General features: G+C 38.9%; 1 protein-coding gene across 2 annotated transcripts in view; it reads right to left on the bottom strand.

The window, feature by feature from the left end:
* The window catches only part of ADAM32 (ADAM metallopeptidase domain 32), a 191,481-nt gene that overhangs the window by 144,628 nt on the left and 24,856 nt on the right, over positions 1-21,997 (bottom strand). For both annotated transcript variants that reach the window (XR_016229126.1, XM_089325921.1), the window contains exon 3: positions 267-328. Coding sequence is in view for 1 of the 2 variants with exons in the window: in XM_089325921.1 (XP_089182047.1) it covers positions 267-328 (62 nt within the window). In the remaining variant the exon portion in view is untranslated. The remainder of the gene's footprint in view (positions 1-266; positions 329-21,997) is intronic.

Here is a 21,997-nt window from a genome sequence, read left to right as displayed (position 1 = left end):
GCTGGTTCTGCCAACTTAATGTCATACAGCTGAGTCTTCAGGAGGTGAGTATTATTTTTTATGTTCCTAACCTCCATTCACAAAACACTATTTGAGGCATTAGGCTAAAATTTTAATTAAGTCACAGTAGAGTGACTGGTCATCTACGGTAACTAAATTGTTGGTAACAACTATACTTATCATTTTTTCATGCTCCTTATTGTTATGAGTAAACAGCTTCATAAAAAAATAAAATAAAATCTGAAGCCAAAGAATAAAAACATTACCTTTGCTTAAGGTGCACAGTATACAGTTTCTCATCAATTGGAATACTATAGGATATATGTTCCTAGAGAAACCAGAACAAACTCAAAGTGAAAACAAATTTTAAAAAGAAGCAAATCAACAATTTTATATTAATCCCTTCAAATAATGCTTTAAAAGTCTTAACATGTCTCAGACTACTTGTGATTTTAAAATCTGCAATAAAATATTTTAAAACATTAATATTTGTTTATTATATGATCAATTCTTACTATTTTCACAAAATAATCACAATCTGAGACTTTACATAGAATTACAAATCTACATGTAACTAATATGTAAACTTATGAAAGAAGAGACTATGTGCAAATGCCTATTTTGGTGGCATCATTAGAGTAATAAGGCATTCTACATCAATGAAACTTATTTTATCAGGCAGAAAATTATTCTATGATTTTCTTCAAAATTCTCCTACGATTTACTGCATAATTCCTTTATTTTTCAAGAGAAGATCGCTAACTAAAATTTCATATTGTCTCTGACTCTATCATTACTATTTTCCAGTTAGAACAAGGATGGCAATAGATTGGAATATGTGTAGGTGAGTGAACCTAAGAGATGAGAGTCTATCCAGCAAAAGAAAACATGTGAAAATCATCAATGAAAAGAAAAACCAGTTAAAGTGTATGAAAACTAAAGGAACACAAAGAACACAGAAAAATACAAGCATTCTAGGGTATGTGAAAATACAAAGAAACCAAGATTCTGCATACATCAAAGAAGAATAAGAAAGATTGTTTCAAGGTATACTAAATGGTCAAAGATGAAACAAGAAAGTTAAAATCATTTATGATAAGTCAAGTTGATATCATGAAACTACTGATATGATGTTAACAAGAAGAGCAATTTATCTCTACAGCAAACTTCACCAAAACACATAACCTCAGTTTAATCATGAGAAAACACCAGGCAAACCCAAATTGTGGTACATTCTACAAAATACCTCACCAGAACTCTTCAAAACTATCCAGATCTTGAAAAACAAGGAAAGCTCAATAAACAGAGCAAAGGAAATGAATAAGGTATGCACTTTAATCTCCTATATTGGATTCAGGAACAGCAAATTGCATAGCAGTGTAAAACCTGGTGAAATCCAAATAAAGTCATTTACTTAATTATAAATTATCATTGTTAATTTTTTAGTTTATATATATATCCATATAGTTTTATAACACCTAACATTATAGGAAACTGAACACTATGTATTATCTTTTTAAGTTTTCTGTAAATCTAAAATTGTTCCCAATTTTAAAGATTTGAGAGACAGAGAGAGAGGCAGGCAAGAGATAAACTGAGGAAAGAAGGAAAATAGTAGAAGGCAGAAATACTAAAAACCCGGATACTGAAGTGGTAGAATATATTAGTTTTAAAATATGCATTATTGAAAAAACAGTTCCTTAGTGAGTGTACTCTGAATGTGAGAACTGAACAAAGATGTTGGAGAATCATTGTCTTCTGGTAATGTAGAATGGTGTGCAAATAGTTCCCTTGTATAGTTCCTGGTTGAACAGTTTCTCAAAACCTCAGTATTTATTAAGGTATTAGTGTACTTCTTTTAACTATATTTTCACTGTGGGAGCTAACATAAAATGCCTTTTATTTGCAGACAATATAGAGAAATTTAGCTAGATTCTTAAAGAGTAAAGATGGGTTTGGTTATAATTGTTAGTAAAATGGTGCCATTTTATCTGTGGCATCATCTATGCCCTGGGCGCTGTATTAGGCTCTGGCTCCTGTCACCATTGCTACAAACCAGGTGACCAGAGAGCCCAACCACAGGTGTCAGCTCCACCTCCACCCTAATGAGATTTGCTACTCCTGTTTCCCTATATACCCTGTTACCCTAACAGGTAACAGGACCTGCTACCCACACGCGTGTCCTCCTGATTCCTCTCTCTTACTCTCTCACCCTCTCCCCACCCCACACCCGGCCCATCAGGCTTCCCCCACCTGTCAATAAACCTTCACTTAACTCTGGTGTCTGGTGTGTTTTGTGGTGGCCTTACAATAATCATAAGGTAATTTACTGAACAATAATAAATTTGAAATTTAATTTCTAGTAACAGGAAAATTATCTAATTTTAATTATAAAAATTTCACCCAGGATTTCTCAAAAATGATTAGCAGAAAATTATTTGCAAGTGTTGGAATAACATCCACAGATTCAGAAGACATTGTTTCTGGTTGCCTACTCCTTTATGCCCAAAATTACCTACCTTCTCAAAACATATTTTAGTAAAGGTCTAGAACTCCTGTAGACCAATAAGCATTTGGGAATTTGGAAGAAGGAGATTTATCTGAATTTACACAAAGCTACATTGATCATTATCTTTCTGTTTCATTGAAACAATGAACTTAAACAGCAACTTATGTACCCAGAAGCAGGGACTGAAATAAAGACAGGTGCATTATGAAGAGCACTCTCAGGAGAAACCTATAAAGGAGTGAGAGAAGGAAGATGGGGAGACAGATGAAGATAAATCTGCTGATTTGACTTCAGATCAGTTCTATCCTCGGGCTGATCCCCTAAGGAAGCTCTGGAATATAAATGTGCTTCAGAACCTTTCCCAGCTGAAGAAAAGGGAGATCAGCTTTTCACCCCTTTATCAATTAGTGTTTGCCAAAGGAATATCCTGGAGGATGGAGCCTGCAAGTAACTCCCAGGAAAATCCAAGGGAGTTAATTCAATAAGCCGAAGGCAATTTGCCAGAGAAGATCGCTAATTCTTACAGCAGTAATCCCCAAAAGCAAGGGAATAGACAAAACACTCTGATTTTACAAATGAATTCTGTTCAGGGACTAGGGTTGGGGACATACCTGCTACAACTTTGCCACGGCAGATAGATCTGGATGCCTTCACTGACATTTATCATCCCCTACTGTCATCTATTCTAGATTGTCCTCACCCTCAGCCATTATTTCTTCTGTTCCCAAGGGCTTTCTTGATCTGATGATCTACAGCTTCAACCCAAAGATTTCTAAGACCCTTACCCATGTCTGTTTTTTCCTATTTATAGTTAAAACTAGACATGTAAATTTCAACTAAAGTGCCAGGAATCACTTGAGTGCCTTATACTTATCTCTGTGCCCCAATAATTCAGCAATAATCCTACATCCTGATTATGATTACAGCAAATAAATTCTCTTGTTAATGTGGTAAATGGAAATTTCTTTCCTGCCTTATTGTTGTTCTACTGCCACAAAGCATCAAAATTACCCGTAAGGCAATGATAACTTTATTTACTAGGATGTTTACTGTTTACCCTGGTAGAACATTCTCGCTGCATTCCAGAGCCTTCAAACTCTCAGATATAAGATTCTAGGTAAAAGGGACTGGTGCTGGGACATAGCAGGGTAAGCCACCACCTGTGGTGCCAGCATCCCATATGGGTACCAGTTCAAATCCTGGCTGCTCCACTTCTGATCCAGATCCCTGATAATGCACCTGAGAAAGCAGCAGAACATGGCCCAAGTGCTTGGGACCCTGTACCCACATGGGAGACTGGGATGAAGCTCCTGGATCCTGGCTTCAGCCTGGCCCAGCACTGGCTGTTATGGCCATTTGGGGAGTGAACCAACAGATGGAAGATCTCTCTCTCTCCTCTCTCTCTCTCTCTCCCTCTCTCTCTCTCTCTCTGCTTCTGCCTCTCCCTCTCTGTAACTCCACCTCTCAAATAATTAAACAAAACTTTAAATAAATAAATATTCTAGGTAATGGGATCAAATACTTCCAATTTGTTCACTCAAAGTGATAAAAAGTAGAGGAATTTCTACTTCCACTTTGTAGTTTTGGATAATAGTCATTTTTTTTACTATAAACTACATTCGAAGTATAATACCTCATCTCTGCAATTGTTACCTCCCAGTTTGAGTTTACACCTTTAAGAGGCTAACCCACTATACTATTAGGCTTTCTGCTTCTGAATGGCACCACATGTGATAGGGAAAGATGGAACCCATGATTATGCTTCCAACACTATACTTTATTTGCCATAAATTATGTCTATTATTTGACCTATTGTCCATAAATCACACCCTGGTGAAACCTTGGTTGGCAGTACTGGTCAATCCAGAGCAGAGAGTGATGCTGGCTAAGTTATGTTGTCCATATTCAGAAATATGTATCAAGAATAGAGGTAGGCATTTGATGTAGTGTGAGACACTGCTTGGGACACCTGCATCCCTATGCTGTTGCAGGCGTTCAGGTAATTAATCAGCAGATAGTATACCAATATCTCTCCCTTTCAGTCTCCCTCCTTCCCTTTAAAATAAGCAGAAAGAACACATTTTTAATTAAAGTAAGCACAAATCTACATTCCTTCTGGGACAGAAAAAGTCTAATGTAATCAACATTATAATAAGTAGATGATTGATCTTCTCAAGTAATGGTACCATATCTGAGTCTTGGAATTAAGTCTCGATTGCTAATAGGTCAGACATTCAGAAGCAGTGAAAAACAGCCCACGCTGTTAGAACTGTGCATCACCTCATTCTTTACCACCATGATCATTTCATTCACAAGTTATGGGGGAAACCAGAGAGAGGCTGACTTTTATTTGATGACTGCACCATTCTATCTACTTGTTTCTTTCATGACTCTTCCTATTTAACTCACTCAGGTATATATCAGAAAGAAACACAAGGTGTCCACAATTTATACCCATTATCATTGTGAAATTTGCATGCCCTCCTTAATCTAATCAAATATTGCTCCTGCTAGGACCTGAGAAAATAGTCAAACTACTCACTATATCCTATGCATCCATGTATACTTTAGTCTTGGGCTACGTCTTTCTGAATACAAAGCAGAGTACCAATTATACTACTTAAACTTCTCACTCTGGGAGGATTTGCTCTAACCACTGTCTTTAAAATCCAATTCAGAATTGAACTGTAGTGTAGCAAGAACCCACCTTTATTTGGAATCAATGCACCAAAATAAGCAAAAAAAAATTGATTTCTCACAGTTCTAGAAGTGGAGAAATATAGTTTATTGGAAAAGTGAACCACACCAATAAAAGGGTACCATGGGATCAGAATGCACACCAAAAATGTCAAATACAGGTGAATAAAAAGAAAGGATAAATAAATCCCCTTTATAATGGAGTTATAAGCAAGACAAGATCATGGCAAAGTACATTTTAAATCACCAAATTCCTTCTAAAATCAGAGCAAACTGTAATGTTTTTAAATTAATATCTAGAATCATCAGCCAGATATCACCACAAACCAAAGATAATGCTGCAGGTGGTAGGGTTTGTGGGGAAAGACGAATTAAATCAAAGATATCAGTAGAACCACAGCAGAAAACCTATGAACACTATGAGAGAAAGAAAAGGGAAGATCTAGGATTCCTAAGAATGCTGGTACACAGAAATTGCTGGCAGTCCCAGAAGACTGAAGACAAACCTGAATGGAAAGCCTCAATATTCACAATTGCCTATAAAACTATGACATGTCTCCACATGCCCAGTTTTCAGGAAAAGTCATTTATTAAAAAAGGCCCCCTGAGCAGGAGCCCACTAGAAATAAATTCAGGATACGCTAAGCACTCTAAGGTCTTAGAAATACCCAACAAAATCTTTCTTCCAGAAGGTTAGAAATTATGCTTAGAGTAGAATACAGGAATACAATGGTTCAGGTGGATACTCAGAGAACTCATATTAATGATATATAATTTTTTAAAAACTAGGGACTTCAAATGTGAAGCTAGAAAAGATATCCTGGTCCAGTCCCACCAAAGAAACATAAATATCATTTAAAAAAAAAAAAGAGGAACCCATATAAGTTAATTACAATTGCAACCCATACAAAGATATACAAGAGAAGAAAAAAAAATGCATAGAACAGTTTACAAATTACACCAGAAAGGAACACACTAGAAAAATATGACCACATATTAGGTGGAAATTATCACTTAGTAACACTACAGAAGCTACAAAATAATAGAAAGAAACAGGAATACAAATGTTCATAAGTGAGATGACTAAGCACTAGAAAATGTGAAAAAGCTCAGGGGAAAATTTACATTAAAATTATTTCAGGGCCGGCGCTGTGGCATGGTGGGTGAGACCTCCACCTGCAGTGCCAGCATCCATTTTGGGCACCTGTTTGACTCTTGGCTGCTCTTCTTCCTGTCAAGTTCTCTGTTATGGCCTGAGAAAGCAGTGGAAGACGGCCCAAGCCCTTGGGCCCCTGCACCCGCATGGGAGACCTAGAAGAAGCTCCTGGCTCCTCGCTTTGGATCAGCACAGCTCTAGCCGTTGTGGCCAATTGGGGAGTGAATCAGTGGATGGAAGACCTCTCTCTCTCTGCCTCTCCTTTTCTCTCTGTGTAACTCTGACTTTCAAATAAATAAATAAATCTTTTTTTTTAAACTTTTATTTAATGAATATAAATTTCCAAAGTACGACTTATGGATTACAATGGCTTCCCCTCCATACCGTCCTTCCCACCCGCAACCCTCCCCTTTCCCACTCCCTCTCCCCTTCCATTCACATCAAGATTCATTTTCGATTATCTTAATATACAGAAGATCAGCTTAGTATGCATCAAGTATAGATTTCAACAGTTTGCTCCCACACAGAAACATAAAGTGAAAAATAATAGATGATTTTTTTTAAATGATGATGAAATCAGAGCAGACCTATTGTCATGTTTAATCCCAGTGACAGTCAAGTTGGGAATTGATAATTTCTTTTTTTTTTTTTACAGAGGATCAGTTTAGTATGCATTAAGTAAGGATTTCAACAGTTTGCACCCCCATAGAAACACAAAGTGAAATATATTGTTTGAGTACTCGTTATAGCATTAAATCTCAATGTACAGCACATTAAGGATAGAGATCCTACATGAGGAATAAGTGCACAGTGACTCCTGTTGTTGACTTTACCAATTGACACTCCTGTCTATGGCATCAGTAATCTCCCTATGCTCCAGTCATGAGTTTCCAATGCTATGGAAGCCCTCTGAGTTCTCCGACTCTTATCTTGTTTAGACAAGGTCATAGTCAAAGTGGAGGTTCTCTCATCCCTTCAGAGAAAGGTACCTCCTTCTTTGATGACCTGTTCTTTCCACTGGGATCTCACTCGCAGAGATCTTTTGCCAGAGTGTCTTGGCTTTCCATGCCTGAAATACTCTCATGAGCTTTTCAGCCAGCTCCGAATGCCTTTAGGGCTGATTCTGAGGCCAGAGTGCTATTTAGGACATCTGCCATTCTATGAGTCTGCTGAGTATCTCACTTCCCATGTTGGATCACTCTCCCCTTTATTTACTCCATTGGTTAGCGTTAGCAGGTACTAGACTTGTCTATGTGCTCCCTTTGACTCCCAGTCCCTTCACCATGACCAAATGTGAACTGAACCTGATCACCTGGAACAGTGAGATGGCATTGGTACATGCCACCTCGATGGGATTGAATTGGAATCCCCTGGTATGCTTCCAACTCCACCACTTGGGGCAAGTCATCTTGAGCATGTCCCAAATTATACACCTCTTCCCTCTCTTATTCCCACTCTTATGTTCAACAGGGATCACATTTCAGTTAATTTTCAACACTTAAGAATAACTGTGTGATAATTACAGAATTAAACCAGTCATATTAAGTAGAACAGATAAAAAAAACTACTAAGAGGGATAATGCATTAAGTTGTTCATTAACAGTCAGGGCTATGCTGATCAAGTCACCGTTTCCCATAGTGTCCACCTCACTCCAACAGGTTTCCCTCTTGGTGTTCAGTCAGTCGTCACCAATCAGGGAGAACATATGGTATTTGTCCCTTTGGGACTGGCTTATTTCACTCAGCATGATGTGTTCCAGATTCCTCCATTTTGTTGCAAATGACTGGATTTCGTTGTTTCTTACTGCGGTATAGTATTCTAAAGAGTACATATCCCATAATTTCTTTATCCAGTCTATCGTTGATGGGCATTTAGGTTGGTTCCAGGTCTTAGCTATTGTGAATTGTGCTGCAATAAACATTAGGGTGCAGACCGCTTTTTTGTTTGCCAATTTAAATTCCTCTGGGTAAATTCCAAGGAGTGGGATGGCTGGGTCTAACGGTAGGGCTATATTCAGGTTTCTGAGGAATCTCCAGACTGACTTCCATAGTGGCTTGACCAGTTTGCATTCCCACCAACAGTGGGTTAGTGTCCCTTTTTCCCCACATCCTCGCCAGCATCTGTTGTTGGTAGATTTCTGCATGTGAGCCATTCTAACCGGGGTGAGGTGAAACCTCATTGTGGTTTTGATTTGCATTTCCCTGATTGCTAATGACCTTGAACATTTTTTCATGTCTCTGCTGGCCATTTGGATTTCCTCTTTTGAAAAATGTCTATTGAGGTCCTTGGCCCATCTCTTAAGTGGGTTGTTGGTTTTGTTTTTGTGGAGTTTCTTGATCTCTTTGTAGATTCTGGTTATTAACCCTTTATCTGTTGCATAGTTTGCAAATATTTTTTCCCATTCTGTCGGTTGTCTCTTCACTCTCCTGACTGTTTCTTTTGCAGTACAGAAACTTCTCAATTTGATGCAATCCCAATAGTTGATTTTGGCTTTGACTGCCTGTGCCTCCCGGGTCTTTTCCAGAAATTCTTTGCCTGTGCCAATATCTTGAAGGGTTTCTCCAATGTTCTCTAGTAACTTGATGGTGTCAGGTCGTAGATTTAGGTCTTTAATCCATGTTGAGGCTGAAGGAGAATTTGAGCCCACTCTGAGGGCCGAACAAATTCCCTGTGGGGTTCTTGGGAAAGAGCTTCCGATCTCTGGCTCCTGTGGGTATATCATTTGCCTGCTAACTACCTCCAACTTCGTTCAGCTGTGCGGAATTACTTCCCTTTTGAATCAAAAAAAAAAAAAAGAAAGAAAGAGAGAGAGAGAGATTTACCACACCTAACCTGGGAGTGTCACCTTTGGCACACCAAACAGAGCTCTCAGGCCACACCCATCTCAAGCCACTAAGGCTCCATCAAAAACAGATAGTCCACTTAATCTAGAGTCATAGTATAACAAGAAAAAGCACCACAGTGAAGAAACCAAATATCTCCAATATGCCAAATAACAAACGCAAAAACCGAGGTAATAAAAACAAGGAAGTCACCATGACGCCCTCAAATGAAAAAGACACCCCAATTCAAGATTATGAAGATGATGACATAGAAGAAATGCAAGAAGCAGATCTCAAAAAATTGATAAGAACATTAAGAAGTTCTCAAAAACAAATTCTTGAACCACAGAAATCCTTAATGGACAAGATAGAAAATCTCTCTCGTGAAAATGAAATATTAAGGAGGAATCAAAATGAAACGAAACAACTAGTACAACAGGAAACTGTGATAGTGACTGAAGTGAAGAATTCAATAGATCAAATGAAAAACACAATAGAGAGCCTTACAAACAGAATGGGTGAAGCAGAAGAGAGAATATCGGACTTAGAAGACAGAGAACAGGAAAGGATACAGTCAGACCAAAGAAAAGAAGAGGAAATTAGAAATCTAAAACATATTGTCGGGAATCTTCAGGATACTATTAAAAAACCCAACATTCGGGTTCTAGGAGTTCCTGAAGGCATGGAGAGGGAGAAAGGATTGGAAGGCCTTTTTAGTGAGATATTAGCAGAAAATTTCCCAGGTTTGGAGAAGGACAGAGAAATCCTAGTACAGGAAGCTCACAGAACCCCTAATAAACACGACCAAAAGAGATCCTCACCACGACACGTTGTAATTAAACTCTCCACAGTGAAACATAAAGAAAAGATCCTAAAATGTGCAAGAGAGAAACGTCAGATTACTCTCAGAGGATCTCCAATCAGACTCACAGCTGACTTCTCATCAGAAACTCTAAAAGCTAGGAGGGAATGGTGAGATATAGCCCAGGTACTAAGAGAGAAAAACTGCCAGCCCAGAATATTATATCCTGCAAAGCTATCATTTGTGAATGAAGGTGAAATAAAGACTTTTCATTGCAAACAGAAATTGAAAGAATTTGTTGCCACTCGTCAAGCCCTGCAAAAGATGCTTAAAGATGTGTTACACACAGAAACACAGAAACACAGTCATCAATATGAAAGAAGGTAAAGGAAGGAAACCAAGGAAGGAAACCTCACAGCAAAAGATCACAGGGAATTCAAAGCATATATTAGAACTTATCTTTGGCAAATGGCAGGGCAAAGTTACCACTTATCATTAGTCACTTTGAACGTGAATGGCCTGAACTGTCCAGTTAAAAGACACCGATTGGCTGATTGGGTTAAGGAACAAAACCCATCTATTTGCTGCTTACAAGAAACACATCTTTCCAACAAAGATCCATACAGACTGAAAGTGAAAGGCTGGAAAAAGATATACCATGCCAACAGAAATGAAAAAAGAGCGGGCGTAGCCATCTTAATATCGGACAACATAAACTTTACCACAAAAACTGTTAAGAGAGACAAAGAGGGACACTATATCATGATTAAGGGATCAATTCAACAGGAAGATATAACAATTATCAATGTATACGCACCTAACTACAGGGAACCAGTTTATCTAAAAGATTTATTAATTGACTTAAAGGGAGACTTAGACCCCAATACAGTAGTACTGGGGGACTTCAATGCTCCACTCTCAGAAATAGACAGATCATCCGGTCAGATGATCAACATGGATACAGTAGATTTAAACGACACTATAGCCCAAATGGATCTAACAGATATATACAGAACTTTCAATCCTACAGCTAAAGATTTTACATTCTTCTCAGCAGTACATGGAACCTTCTCTAGGATTGACCACATACTAGGCCATAAAGCAAGTCTCAGCAAATTCAAAAGAATTAGAATCATACCATGCAGCTTCTCAGACCATAAAGGAATGAAGTTGGAAATTAGCAACTCAGGAATCCCTAGAGCATACGCAAACACATGGAGATTGAACAACATGCTCCTGAATGAACAATGGGTCATAGAAGAAATCAAAAGAGAAATCAAAAATTTTCTGGAAGTAAATGAGGATAACAGCACAACATACCAAAACTTATGGGATGCAGCAAAAGCAGTGTTAAGAGGAAAGTTTATATCAATAGGTGCCTACATCAAGAAATTGGAAAGACACCAAATAGATGAGCTTTCAATTCACCTCAAGGATCTAGAAAACCTACAGCAAACCAGACCCAAATCTAGTAGTAGAAGAGAAATAATTAAAATCAGAGAAGAAATCAACAGGATTGAATCAAGAAAAACATTACAAAAAATCAGCCAAACGAAGAGCTGGTTTTTTGAAAAAATAAACAAAATTGACACCCCATTGGCCCAACTAACTAAAAAAAGAAGAGAAAAGACCCAAATCAATAAAATCAGAGATGAAAAAGGAAATGTAACAACAGACACCACAGAAATAAAAAGAATCATCAGAAATTACTACAAGGACTTGTATGCCAGCAAACAGGGAAACCTATCAGAAATGGATAGATTCCTGGACACATGCAACCTGCCTAAATTGAACCATGAAGACATAGAAAACCTAAACAGACCCATAACTGAGACAGAAATTGAAACAGTAATAAAGGCCCTCCCAACAAAGAAAAGCACAGGACCAGATGGATTCACTGCTGAATTCTACCAGACGTTTAAAGAAGAACTAACTCCAATTCTTCTCAAACTATTCAGAACAATCGAAGAAGAGGGAGTCCTCCCAAATTCTTTCTATGAAGCCAGCATCACCTTAATTCCTAAGCCAGAAAAAGATGCAGCACTGAAAGAGAATTACAGACCTATATCCCTGATTAACATAGATGCAAAAATCCTCAATAAAATTCTCGCCAATAGAATGCAACAACACATCAGAAAGATCATCCACCCAGACCAAGTGGGATTTATCCCTGGTATGCAGGGATGGTTTAATGTGTGCAAGACAATCAATGTGATACACCACATTAACAGACTGCAGAAGAAAAACCATATGATTATCTCAATAGATGCCGAGAAAGCATTTGATAAAATACAACACCCGTTCATGATGAAAACTCTAAGCAAACTGGGTTTGGAAGGAACATTCCTCAATACAATCAAAGCAATCTATGAAAAACCCACAGCCAACATCCTATTGAATGGGGAAAAGTTGGAAGCATTTCCACTGAGATCTGGTACCAGACAGGGATGCCCACTCTCACCACTGCTATTCAATATAGTTCTGGAGGTTCTAGCCAGAGCTATTAGGCAAGAAAAAGAAATTAAAGGGATACAAATTGGGAAGGAAGAACTCAAACTATCCCTCTTTGCAGATGACATGATTCTTTATTTAGGGGACCCAAAGAACTCTACTAAGAGACTATTGGAACTCATAGAAGAGTTTGGCAAAGTAGCAGGGTATAAAATCAATGCACAAAAATCAACAGCCTTTGTATACACAGACAATGCCATGGCTGAGGAAGAACTTCTAAGATCAATCCCATTCACAATAGCTACAAAAACAATCAAATACCTTGGAATAAACTTAACCAAAGACGTTAAAGATCTCTACGATGAAAATTACAAAACCTTAAAGAAAGAAATAGAAGAGGATACCAAGAAATGGAAAAATCTTCCATGCTCATGGATTGGAAGAATCAATATCATCAAAATGTCCATTCTCCCAAAAGCAATTTACAGATTCAATGCAATACCAATCAAGATACCGAAGACCTTCTTCTCAGATCTGGAAAAAATGGTGCTGAAATTTATATGGAGGCACAAGAGACCTCGAATAGCTAAAGCAATCTTGTACAACAAAAACAAAGCCGGAGGCATCACAATACCAGATTTCAGGACATACTACAGGGCAGTTGTAATCAAAACAGCATGGTACTGGTACAGAAACAGATGGATAGACCAATGGAACAGAATTGAAACACCAGAAATCAACCCAAACATCTACAGCCAACTTATATTTGATCAAGGATCTAAAACTAATTCCTGGAGCAAGGACAGTCTATTCAATAAATGGTGCTGGGAAAATTGGATTTCCACGTGCAGAATCATGAAGCCAGACCCCTAAATAAATAAATCTTTAAAAAATTTATTTCAGGGCCAGCAATTTGGCATAGCAAATTAAGCTAACATCTGCGTCACATATGGGCACCAAGTTGAGTCCTGGCTGTTCCACTTCTAATCCAGCCCCACTAATGCTCCTGGGCAAGCAGCAGAGGATGGCCCAAGTGTTTGGGACCCTGCAGCCATGTGGGAGACCTAGAAGAATCTCCTTGCACCTGGCTTTGAAATGGTCTAGCCCCAGACACTACAACCATTTCACAGTGAACCAGCAGATGAGAGATAGTCATTCTCTTTATTTTATTTTATGAACATAAATTTCCAAAGTACAGCTTATGGATTACAATAGCTTCCCCCCACATAACTTCCCTCCCACCCACAACACTCCCCTCTCCCACTCCCTCTCCCCTTCCATTCAGATCAAGATTAATTTTCAATTATCTTCATATACAGAAGATCAATTTAGCATATTGAGAAGAACTGGGGTTCGTTGTTCTCTAAATGTCTGGTAAAATTCGGCAGTGAAGCCATCTGATGGTCCTGGGCTCTTCTTTTTCGGTAGTGCATTTATTACTGATTCAATCTCTTCCATGGTTATGGGTCTGTTTAGATTTTCTATATCTTCACGGCTCAGTTTAAGAAGGTTGTATGTGTCCAGGAATCTATCCATTTATTCCAGGTTTCCCAATTTGTTAGCATACATCTCTTTGTAGTGGTTTCTGATGATTTTTCTTATTTCTGTTGTGTCTGTTGTTACATTTCCATTACTATCTTTGATTTTACAGATTTGGGTCTTCTCTCTCCTTTTTTTGGTTAGTTGGGCTAATGGTGTGTTGATTTTGTTTATTTTTACAAAGAACCAGCTCCTGGTTTTGTTGATCTTTTGTATTTTTTTTTTGTTTCAATTTGTTTATTTCTTCTCTGATCTTTAGTATTTCTTTCCTCCTTCTGGATTTGGGCTTGATTTGCTGCTGTTTTTCTAAATCCTTAAGGTGCATGGGGAGTTCATTTATTTGGTTCCTTTCCAGCTTCTTGATGTAGGCACCAATTGCTATAAGCTTTCCTCTTAACACTGCTTTTGCTGTGTCCCACAGGTTTTGATAGGTTGTGTTATCATTTTCATTTGTTTCTAGAAATCTTTTGATTTCTCTGTTAATTTCTTTGATGACCCACTGTTCGTTTAGGATCATGTTGTCCATTCTCCATATATTTGCATATGGTGTAGAGCTTGTTGGGTTGTTGATTTCAAGTTTCACTGCGCTATGGTCTGAGAAGCTGCATGGTATAGTTTCAATTTTTTTGAATTTGTTGAGGCTCCCTTTATGGCCTAGCATATGGTCAATCCTAGAGAACATTCCATGTACTGGGGAGAATTACGTGAACTCTGTGGCTGTGCGGTGGAAGGTTCTGAAGATATCTATTAGGTCTATTTGGTCTATAGCATCAATTAACTCTGTTGTTTCCTTGTTGAATTTCTGTCTGGTTGATCTGTCCATTGGTGAGAGTGGGGTGTTGAAGTCCCCTGTTACTATTGTATTTGAATCTATATCTCCCTTTAAATCCTTTAGTAATTCTTTCAGGTAGCCAGGTGCCCTGTAATTAGGTGTATATACATTTATAATACTAATGTCTTCCTATTGGATAGATCCTTTAATCATTATATAGTGCCCTTCTCTGTCTCTTTTAATAGTTTTTATGTTAAAGTCTATTTTGCCTGATATCAGGATGGCCACACCAGCTCTTTTTTGATTTCTGTTAGCTTGGAGTATCTTTTTCCATCCTTTCACTTTCAATCTGTGTGCATCTTTGCTGATAAGGTGTGTCTCCTGAGGGCAGCATATAGATGGATTCTCTTTCTTGACCCAATCATCTAGTCTATGTCTTTTGGTAGTAGAATTAAGACCATTCACATTCAGTGTGATTACTGTTAAGTACTGTCTTTTCCCATTCATGTTTCCTAAACGAGCTGTTTATGTATTCTGAACTTTGTTTGTAGGTCACTCTACATTCGTTTTTTTTTTTTTTTTGGTAGTGAAGTTCTTGTTTTTGTATTTCTGTGTGCAGCATGTCTTTGAGCAAGTGTTGTAGGGTTGGATGCGTGGATACAAATTCTTTCAGTTTCTGTTTGTCTTGGAAGATCTTTATTTCCCCTTCATTCATAAATGATAGCTTTGCAGGGTATAGTATTCTAGGTTGGCATTGTTTGTCTTTTAAAACTTGAAATATATCATGCCATTGTCTCCTTGCCTGTAGTGTTTGTGATGAGAAGTCTGGGGTGAGTCTGATTAACTTACCCCTGAATGTGATTTGTCGTTTTTCTCTGGCACATTTTAGGATTTGTTCTTTGTGTGTCACTGAGCTGAGTGTTGCCACAATGTGTCACAGTGAATTTCTCTTCTGGTCTACCCTGTTCGGAGTCCTGGCTATCTGTTGAATTTGCCTGTTGTTATCCAGCTGCCTTTGTTTGAAGTTTTCTGATATTATTTCATTGAAAACACCTTCCAATCCATTCTCTCATTCCACCCCCTCAGGGACTCCTATTATCCAAACATTACACTGTTTGATTGAATCTTGTAGGTCTCCGACCATATTTTTGAATTTTTTAATTTCTTCTTCCTGCGTTTGAACTGACTGTATTATTTTTGGAAGTTTGTCTTCGAATTCTGATATTCGGTATTCTATTTCATCTGTTCGATTTCTGAGGGATTCCACGGTGTTTTTTATATGGTCAATTGAGTTTTTCATTTCCAGTATTTCATTCTGGCTTCTCTTTAGGATCTCTAATCCTTGGACTTGTTTTTCGTTCAGCTCTCGACACTGTTTCTCATTATTTCTAAGTAATTTGATTATTAATTTTCTGAATTCTTTTTCTGGCATAGTTTCAGATCCTTCTTCTTCTTCAGCCTCTTTTATGGTTGGTTTAGCCTGCTCCATTGGCAATGTTTATATGTTCTTCTATATTCTTATTGTGGATTTTTGTTTCGTTTTTTGGCATTCCGTCTGGGTGGTTTTTCAGGTTGATTTCCCTCTGTTATGGGCTGCTGTGAGTCTGTACCAATATCCAGTGTAAGCAGGATGCTCTGCCTTCTAGAGTTTGTTTGTTTATTTTTTACTTACTTATTTATTTATTTGTTGTAACTTGAGTGGGCTGGTGTCAGGGCTTTGAGGTGCCAATCTCCGCCCCTTGGGGGCCGGTTTCCTTGTTCCTATGTTCGCCCTTACATGTCTGTGCCTGGGGTTTGTTGGTCAGCCACTCTTTTTCACTGCACCTCCTGCGTGAGGAGTGTCAAGTAGCTCCAGACCACCTCTGGACACCACCCCTGCTGCTTCCTCCTTCAGAGCAGAGGCCAGCCTTCTTTAAGCTCGAATGTAAACAAACAAGATGGCTGCACTCTGCCCGCTGCAGCTCTGATTGTGGGTTGGGTGGCTCCTAAGAACCCTGGTGTTTTTGATCCCTCAGTTCGTCCCCCTGGATTCTGCCCTCTTCCCGCAGGCACTATTCAATTTTTTATTTTTTATTTTTTGGTAACTTGAGTAGACTTGTGTCAGTACTTTCAGCTGCCCTCCCTCGCTGCCCGCCCCTGTGCAAGGAGTGTCATGTCACTCCACTCCACCTTTGGGCTCTGCCTCTGAAGGTTAGTGCAGAGGCAGAAGCAGTTCTCCTTTAAGCCCAAATGTAAACAAACAAGATGGCTGCTTCCCACCCTCTGCAGCTCCAATTTGGGGGAAGGGATCCTGGATTGTTTAGTCCCTCAATTAGACCCCCTGAATCGCGCACTCTTTCCGCAGGTGCTACTCACTATGTTCCGTTTTCTATTTCCTCCCCCACTCAGTCGTGCGTGTCTCAGTGTCTGTCCCAGGGTGGGTTGGGGGAGGGGTGGTGGCGGCTGTTGCAGCAGTGCTGGGTGAGTGCCCTGTCTCACCTTGGCTTCCAGCGCTGGTGCGTACACACTCCTGCTGGTGTCCTGCGCTTCAGGCATCTGCGTCCTCCTCGCAGGTCCACCCTGTCTCCCCCATTTCGGAAGAGCTTCCCTTTCCCCGAAACTACAAATTCTCACCCCTCCTTGAACCTTCCCTTCCCGGACCATCGGTGTGCTCCCTCCCTATTCCGCCATCTTGGAACTCTCTATGAGATATTCATTCTCATTCTCTCTCTGCCCGCCCCCACCTCTCTCACATAAATAACTCCTTCTTTTTTAAAGATTTTATTTATTTATTTATTTGAGAGGTAGAGTTACAGACAGTGAGAGGGAGAGACAGAAAGAAAGGTCTTCCTTCCATTGGTTCACTCCACAAATGGCCAAATCGGCTGGAGCTGAGCCAATCTGAAGCCAGGAGCCAGGAGCTTCTTCCTGGTCTTCCCACGTGGGTGCAGGGGCCCAAGGACTTGAGCCATTTTCTACGGCTCTCCCAGGCCATAGAAGAGAGCTATATTGGAAGAGGAGCAGCCAGGACTAGAACCAGCACCCATATGGGATGCTGGCACCACAGGCAGAGGATTAACCCACAGTGCCATCCCCTAAATAAATCCTTTTTAAAATTGTTTCAGAACTAAATTTTTGAAAAATCAAAAGTGCACATATCACAGAAAGTGTAGTAAGAGAAACTCCAGTACTTTCCAAGTTATTCCAAAGTATGAACTTTGCCAAACTCATTTTCTAAGGCCAGTAATACTTGAAATCAAAACCAAACACACAATGCAAAATGAAAAAAGGAGCTATAACAATAAATCAAACCCAAAATTAGTAGGGAGAAAGATTAACATAAGAGAATAAACAAAATTGAACCAAAACAAAAAAAATCAGTGAATTGAAGAACTGTTTTTTTAAAAAAAATACACAAAACTGATACATCATTGACCCAACTAACCAAAAAAGAAGAGAAGACCCAAATCAATAAAATCAGAGATGAAAAAAGAAATGTACCAACAGATACCGCAGAAATAAGAAGAATCATCAGGAACTACTACAAAGAGCTGTGTGTGAATAAACTGGGAATCTCAGAAGAAATGGGTGGAATCCTGGACACATACAACCTGACAGAAACTGAGCCATGAAGACACAGAAATCCTAAACAGATCAATAACCAAGACAGAGATGGATTCAGTATTAAAGATCCTGCCAACAAAGAAAAGCCCAGAACCAGATGTCTTCACTGCTGAATTCTACCAGACATTTATAGAAGAACTAATTATAATTCTTCTCAAGCTATTCAAAATAATTGAAAGGGAGGGAATCCTCCCAAACTCTTCTATGAAGCCAGCATCACCTTAATTCCTAAACCAGAAAAAGATTATTACAGAGAAAGAGAACTACAAACCGATATTCCTGATGAACATAGATATAAAAATCCTCAACAAAATACTAGTAAAGCGAAACCAATAAGGCATCAGAAAGTTTTTTTTTTTTAACCAAAGTATGATTTACCCCTGGTATGCAGGGATGATTCAACATTGGAAAATCAATAAATGTGATACATCAAATTACCAACGTGAAGAACAAAAGCCATGTGAGTATTTCAATAGATAGAGATAAATCAATTGATAAAATGCAACATCCTTTCCTGATGAAAACCTTAACCAAACTGGGTATAGAAGGAACATTCCTGAATACAATCAAGGCAATTTATGACAAACTCACAGCCAGCATCCCATTGAAGGGGGAAAATTTGAAGCATTCCCACTAAGATCTAGAACCAGACAAGGATGCCAGTTCTCACCACTGCTATTCAATATATTCCTGGAAGATTTAGCCAGAGCCATTAAAGAAAAAAAAAGAAATCAAAGGGACACAATTTGTAAAGGAGAAAGTCAACTACCCCTATTTGCAGATGACATGATTCTAATATTTAGGGGAACAAAAGACTCCACTAAGAGACTATTGAAACTCATAAAAGGGTTTGATAAAGTGGCAGGATATAAAACTAACACACAAAAACCAATAGCCTTTGAATACACAGAAATGTCATGGCTGAAAAAGACCTTCTAAGATCAATCTTATTCACAATAGCAAAAAAAAAAAAAAAAAAGCTTTCAATAAATTAACCAAGGAGAACAAATATCTTTACAATGGAAATTATAAAACATTTTTAAAGATATATTTATTTATTTGAAAGGCAGAGTTACACAGAGAGAAAAGGAGAAGCAGAGAGAGAGAGAGGTCTTCCATCTGCTGGCTCACTCCCCAACTGGCCACAACGGCCGGAGCTGGGCAGATCCAAAGCCAGGAGCCTGGAGCTTCCATTGGGTCTTCCATGCGGGTGCAGAGAATCAAGGACTTGGGCCATTTTCTACTGCTTTCCCAGGCCACAGCAGAGAGCTGGGTCATTAAGTGGAGCAGCCAGGGATGGAACCAGTGTGATTGAGGCAATGTCATCCATGCTGTATGACAAAGTCACAGCTGGAGGAGAGGGACTCCACAAAGCAGGAAGCCTGAGACTGAACTGAAGCCATTTTCTGTGTTGTTTTTATTAGGCTCAATAATGATGTAGTCATTGGGTTTGGGTGTGGGAATCATGGATATCAATGTATGCAAAATTGTTGTTTCTTGTAAAAAAAAAAAGTGAGTTACAGGAGGTGACTGGAGAAATAAAAGGGGAATCTCCTAAATTTTGTCTAGAGCAAACTATTATTAGGAACATGAGTAATGAAGAGTTTTATAAGAAAATAGAACAGAAAGAGCATGCAGGTGCTTGTCCCCACAGACCCCGCCCTTGCCTTACACAAGAGTGTATGATAAGAATGGTAAGTATATAGTTAATATTACAGCAAGTGGATTGATGTACAAGCACTACCATTCTTACAAAGCGTAGGATGTTATGCCCCTGCTTGGAAATGTAGAACAAAGGGACAAGGAATTCTTACATTAGGCAATAGAACAGATCCTATAAAAAAAATATGGCTGTTGGGGGTGTGATTTACCTTTAGAAAAATAAGATATAATCACTAGAACTTTACAGTTTTAACCTTTTAAAATAAATCAATTAACCTTTAAAACCTTAGACTTGGCCGGCGCCGCGGCTCACTAGGCTAATCCTCCGCCTAGTGGCGCCGGCACACCGGGTTCTAGTCCCGGTTGGGGCACCGGATTCTGTCCCGGTTGCCCCTCTTCCAGGCCAGCTCTCTGCTGTGGCCAGGGTGTGCAGTGGAGGATGGCCCAGGTGCTTGGGCCCTGCACCCCATGGGAGACCAGGAAAAGCACCTGGCTCCTGGCTCCTGCCATCGGATCAGCGCGGTGCGCCGGCCGTGGCGGCCATTGGAGGGTGAACCAACGGCAAAGGAAGACCTTTCTCTCTGTCTCTCTCTCTCTCACTGTCCACTCTGCCTGTCAAAAAAAAAAAAGCCTTAGACTTTTTGTCTAGCACCTATAAATAAGTTAAGCAAATTTCATATAGCTGACACATCCACTATGAATAGAGAAAAGATTAATAGGAAGGTTACGATGAGCCCATGAAAGGAAAACAAAACAAAACTAGATGAATAGAGAAAGGTTATGCATAGACAATCCCTTGTGATGTGTTCTTTTTCAGAAAGAATAGAGGCTTAGGAGGAAGGAGGCTTAATGAAAAGTATGTATAAAAAGAGTATAAAATAGTAGTCTGCCTGAAGTTGGGACAAAATTGAAAAAAACAAGATGAATTTGCTGCCTTGGGAAGTGTGAAAGCTGCTAGTGAACTCTATTCTCCTCTATCAGAAGTAACTGAAATTAATGAAGCCCTTGCAGAAAACCCAAGACTTGTCAAGAAATCTTGTTATGAAGATGGTTGGCTGATCAAGATGACACTGAGTAATCCTTCAGAACTACAAGAACTAACGAGTGAAGAAGCCTATGAGAAATACATAAAATCTACTGAGGAATTAAAGTGGAACCCTTACATGAACTAGTATGGAATAACTTAATCCAGCACAGTTTTCTCTTAAATTAGTGGTGGACAGGACTTAAAATAGCAACTTTTAGCAATCTTGATGGAAGAAATACTACTTTCAACTCTGCTACTGGAAGAAAATATACTGTAACTTTGTAATGATTGCAGATAAACTCAATATGCATCTTTTTCACAATACTTTGTGATTTTTATACTGAGCTCTAGGCACTGGTATTCAAAATACATGAAGTTATCTGGTAAAAACTAGTTTTACAAATAATGTAATTCAAGGATAACATTGTTATCTTAAGCCTTATGTAATACTGTAACTTGCTTATACTCATCCCTGGATTGGGGTCAAAATATGTAATGATCTTTCCATTGGAAGTAACTGGGAATACACAACAGTTTTTGTTAGTTGTACGATGCCAGAGAAAGAACAATACTATCTTAATTTTGCAACATACTGCATTTGCTGGTGCTGTTTTATGCAGTGAAGCAGCAGCTCTACAGCAAAATAAGAAACATAAATAAATTTTCAACTTCCTCAAAAAAAAGAGTATAAAATAAAGCTATGAGAAGGAATGGCAGAATGATGCTTCCCTTGCTACCTAAACCCTGTCTCCTCATCTCCTTTATTCTCCCACCCAAATATCTGAACACAATGTATCAAAGATACCTGAACCACCATGTTTATATCAACACTATACACAATAATCAAAATTTGAAATCAACCAAGGTGTCAATCACCAGATGAAAGGAAAAACAAAATGTGGGCCTGTGCCACGGCTCACTTGGCTAATCCTCCGCCTGCGGCACCAGCACTCTGG

Source organism: Oryctolagus cuniculus, chromosome 2 (genome assembly GCF_051225735.1).
Source record: "Oryctolagus cuniculus isolate XC-2025 breed Fujian yellow rabbit chromosome 2, ASM5122573v1, whole genome shotgun sequence".
Lineage (NCBI taxonomy): Eukaryota > Metazoa > Chordata > Mammalia > Lagomorpha > Leporidae > Oryctolagus > Oryctolagus cuniculus.
This window is presented reverse-complemented; position numbering and strand designations above follow the sequence as displayed.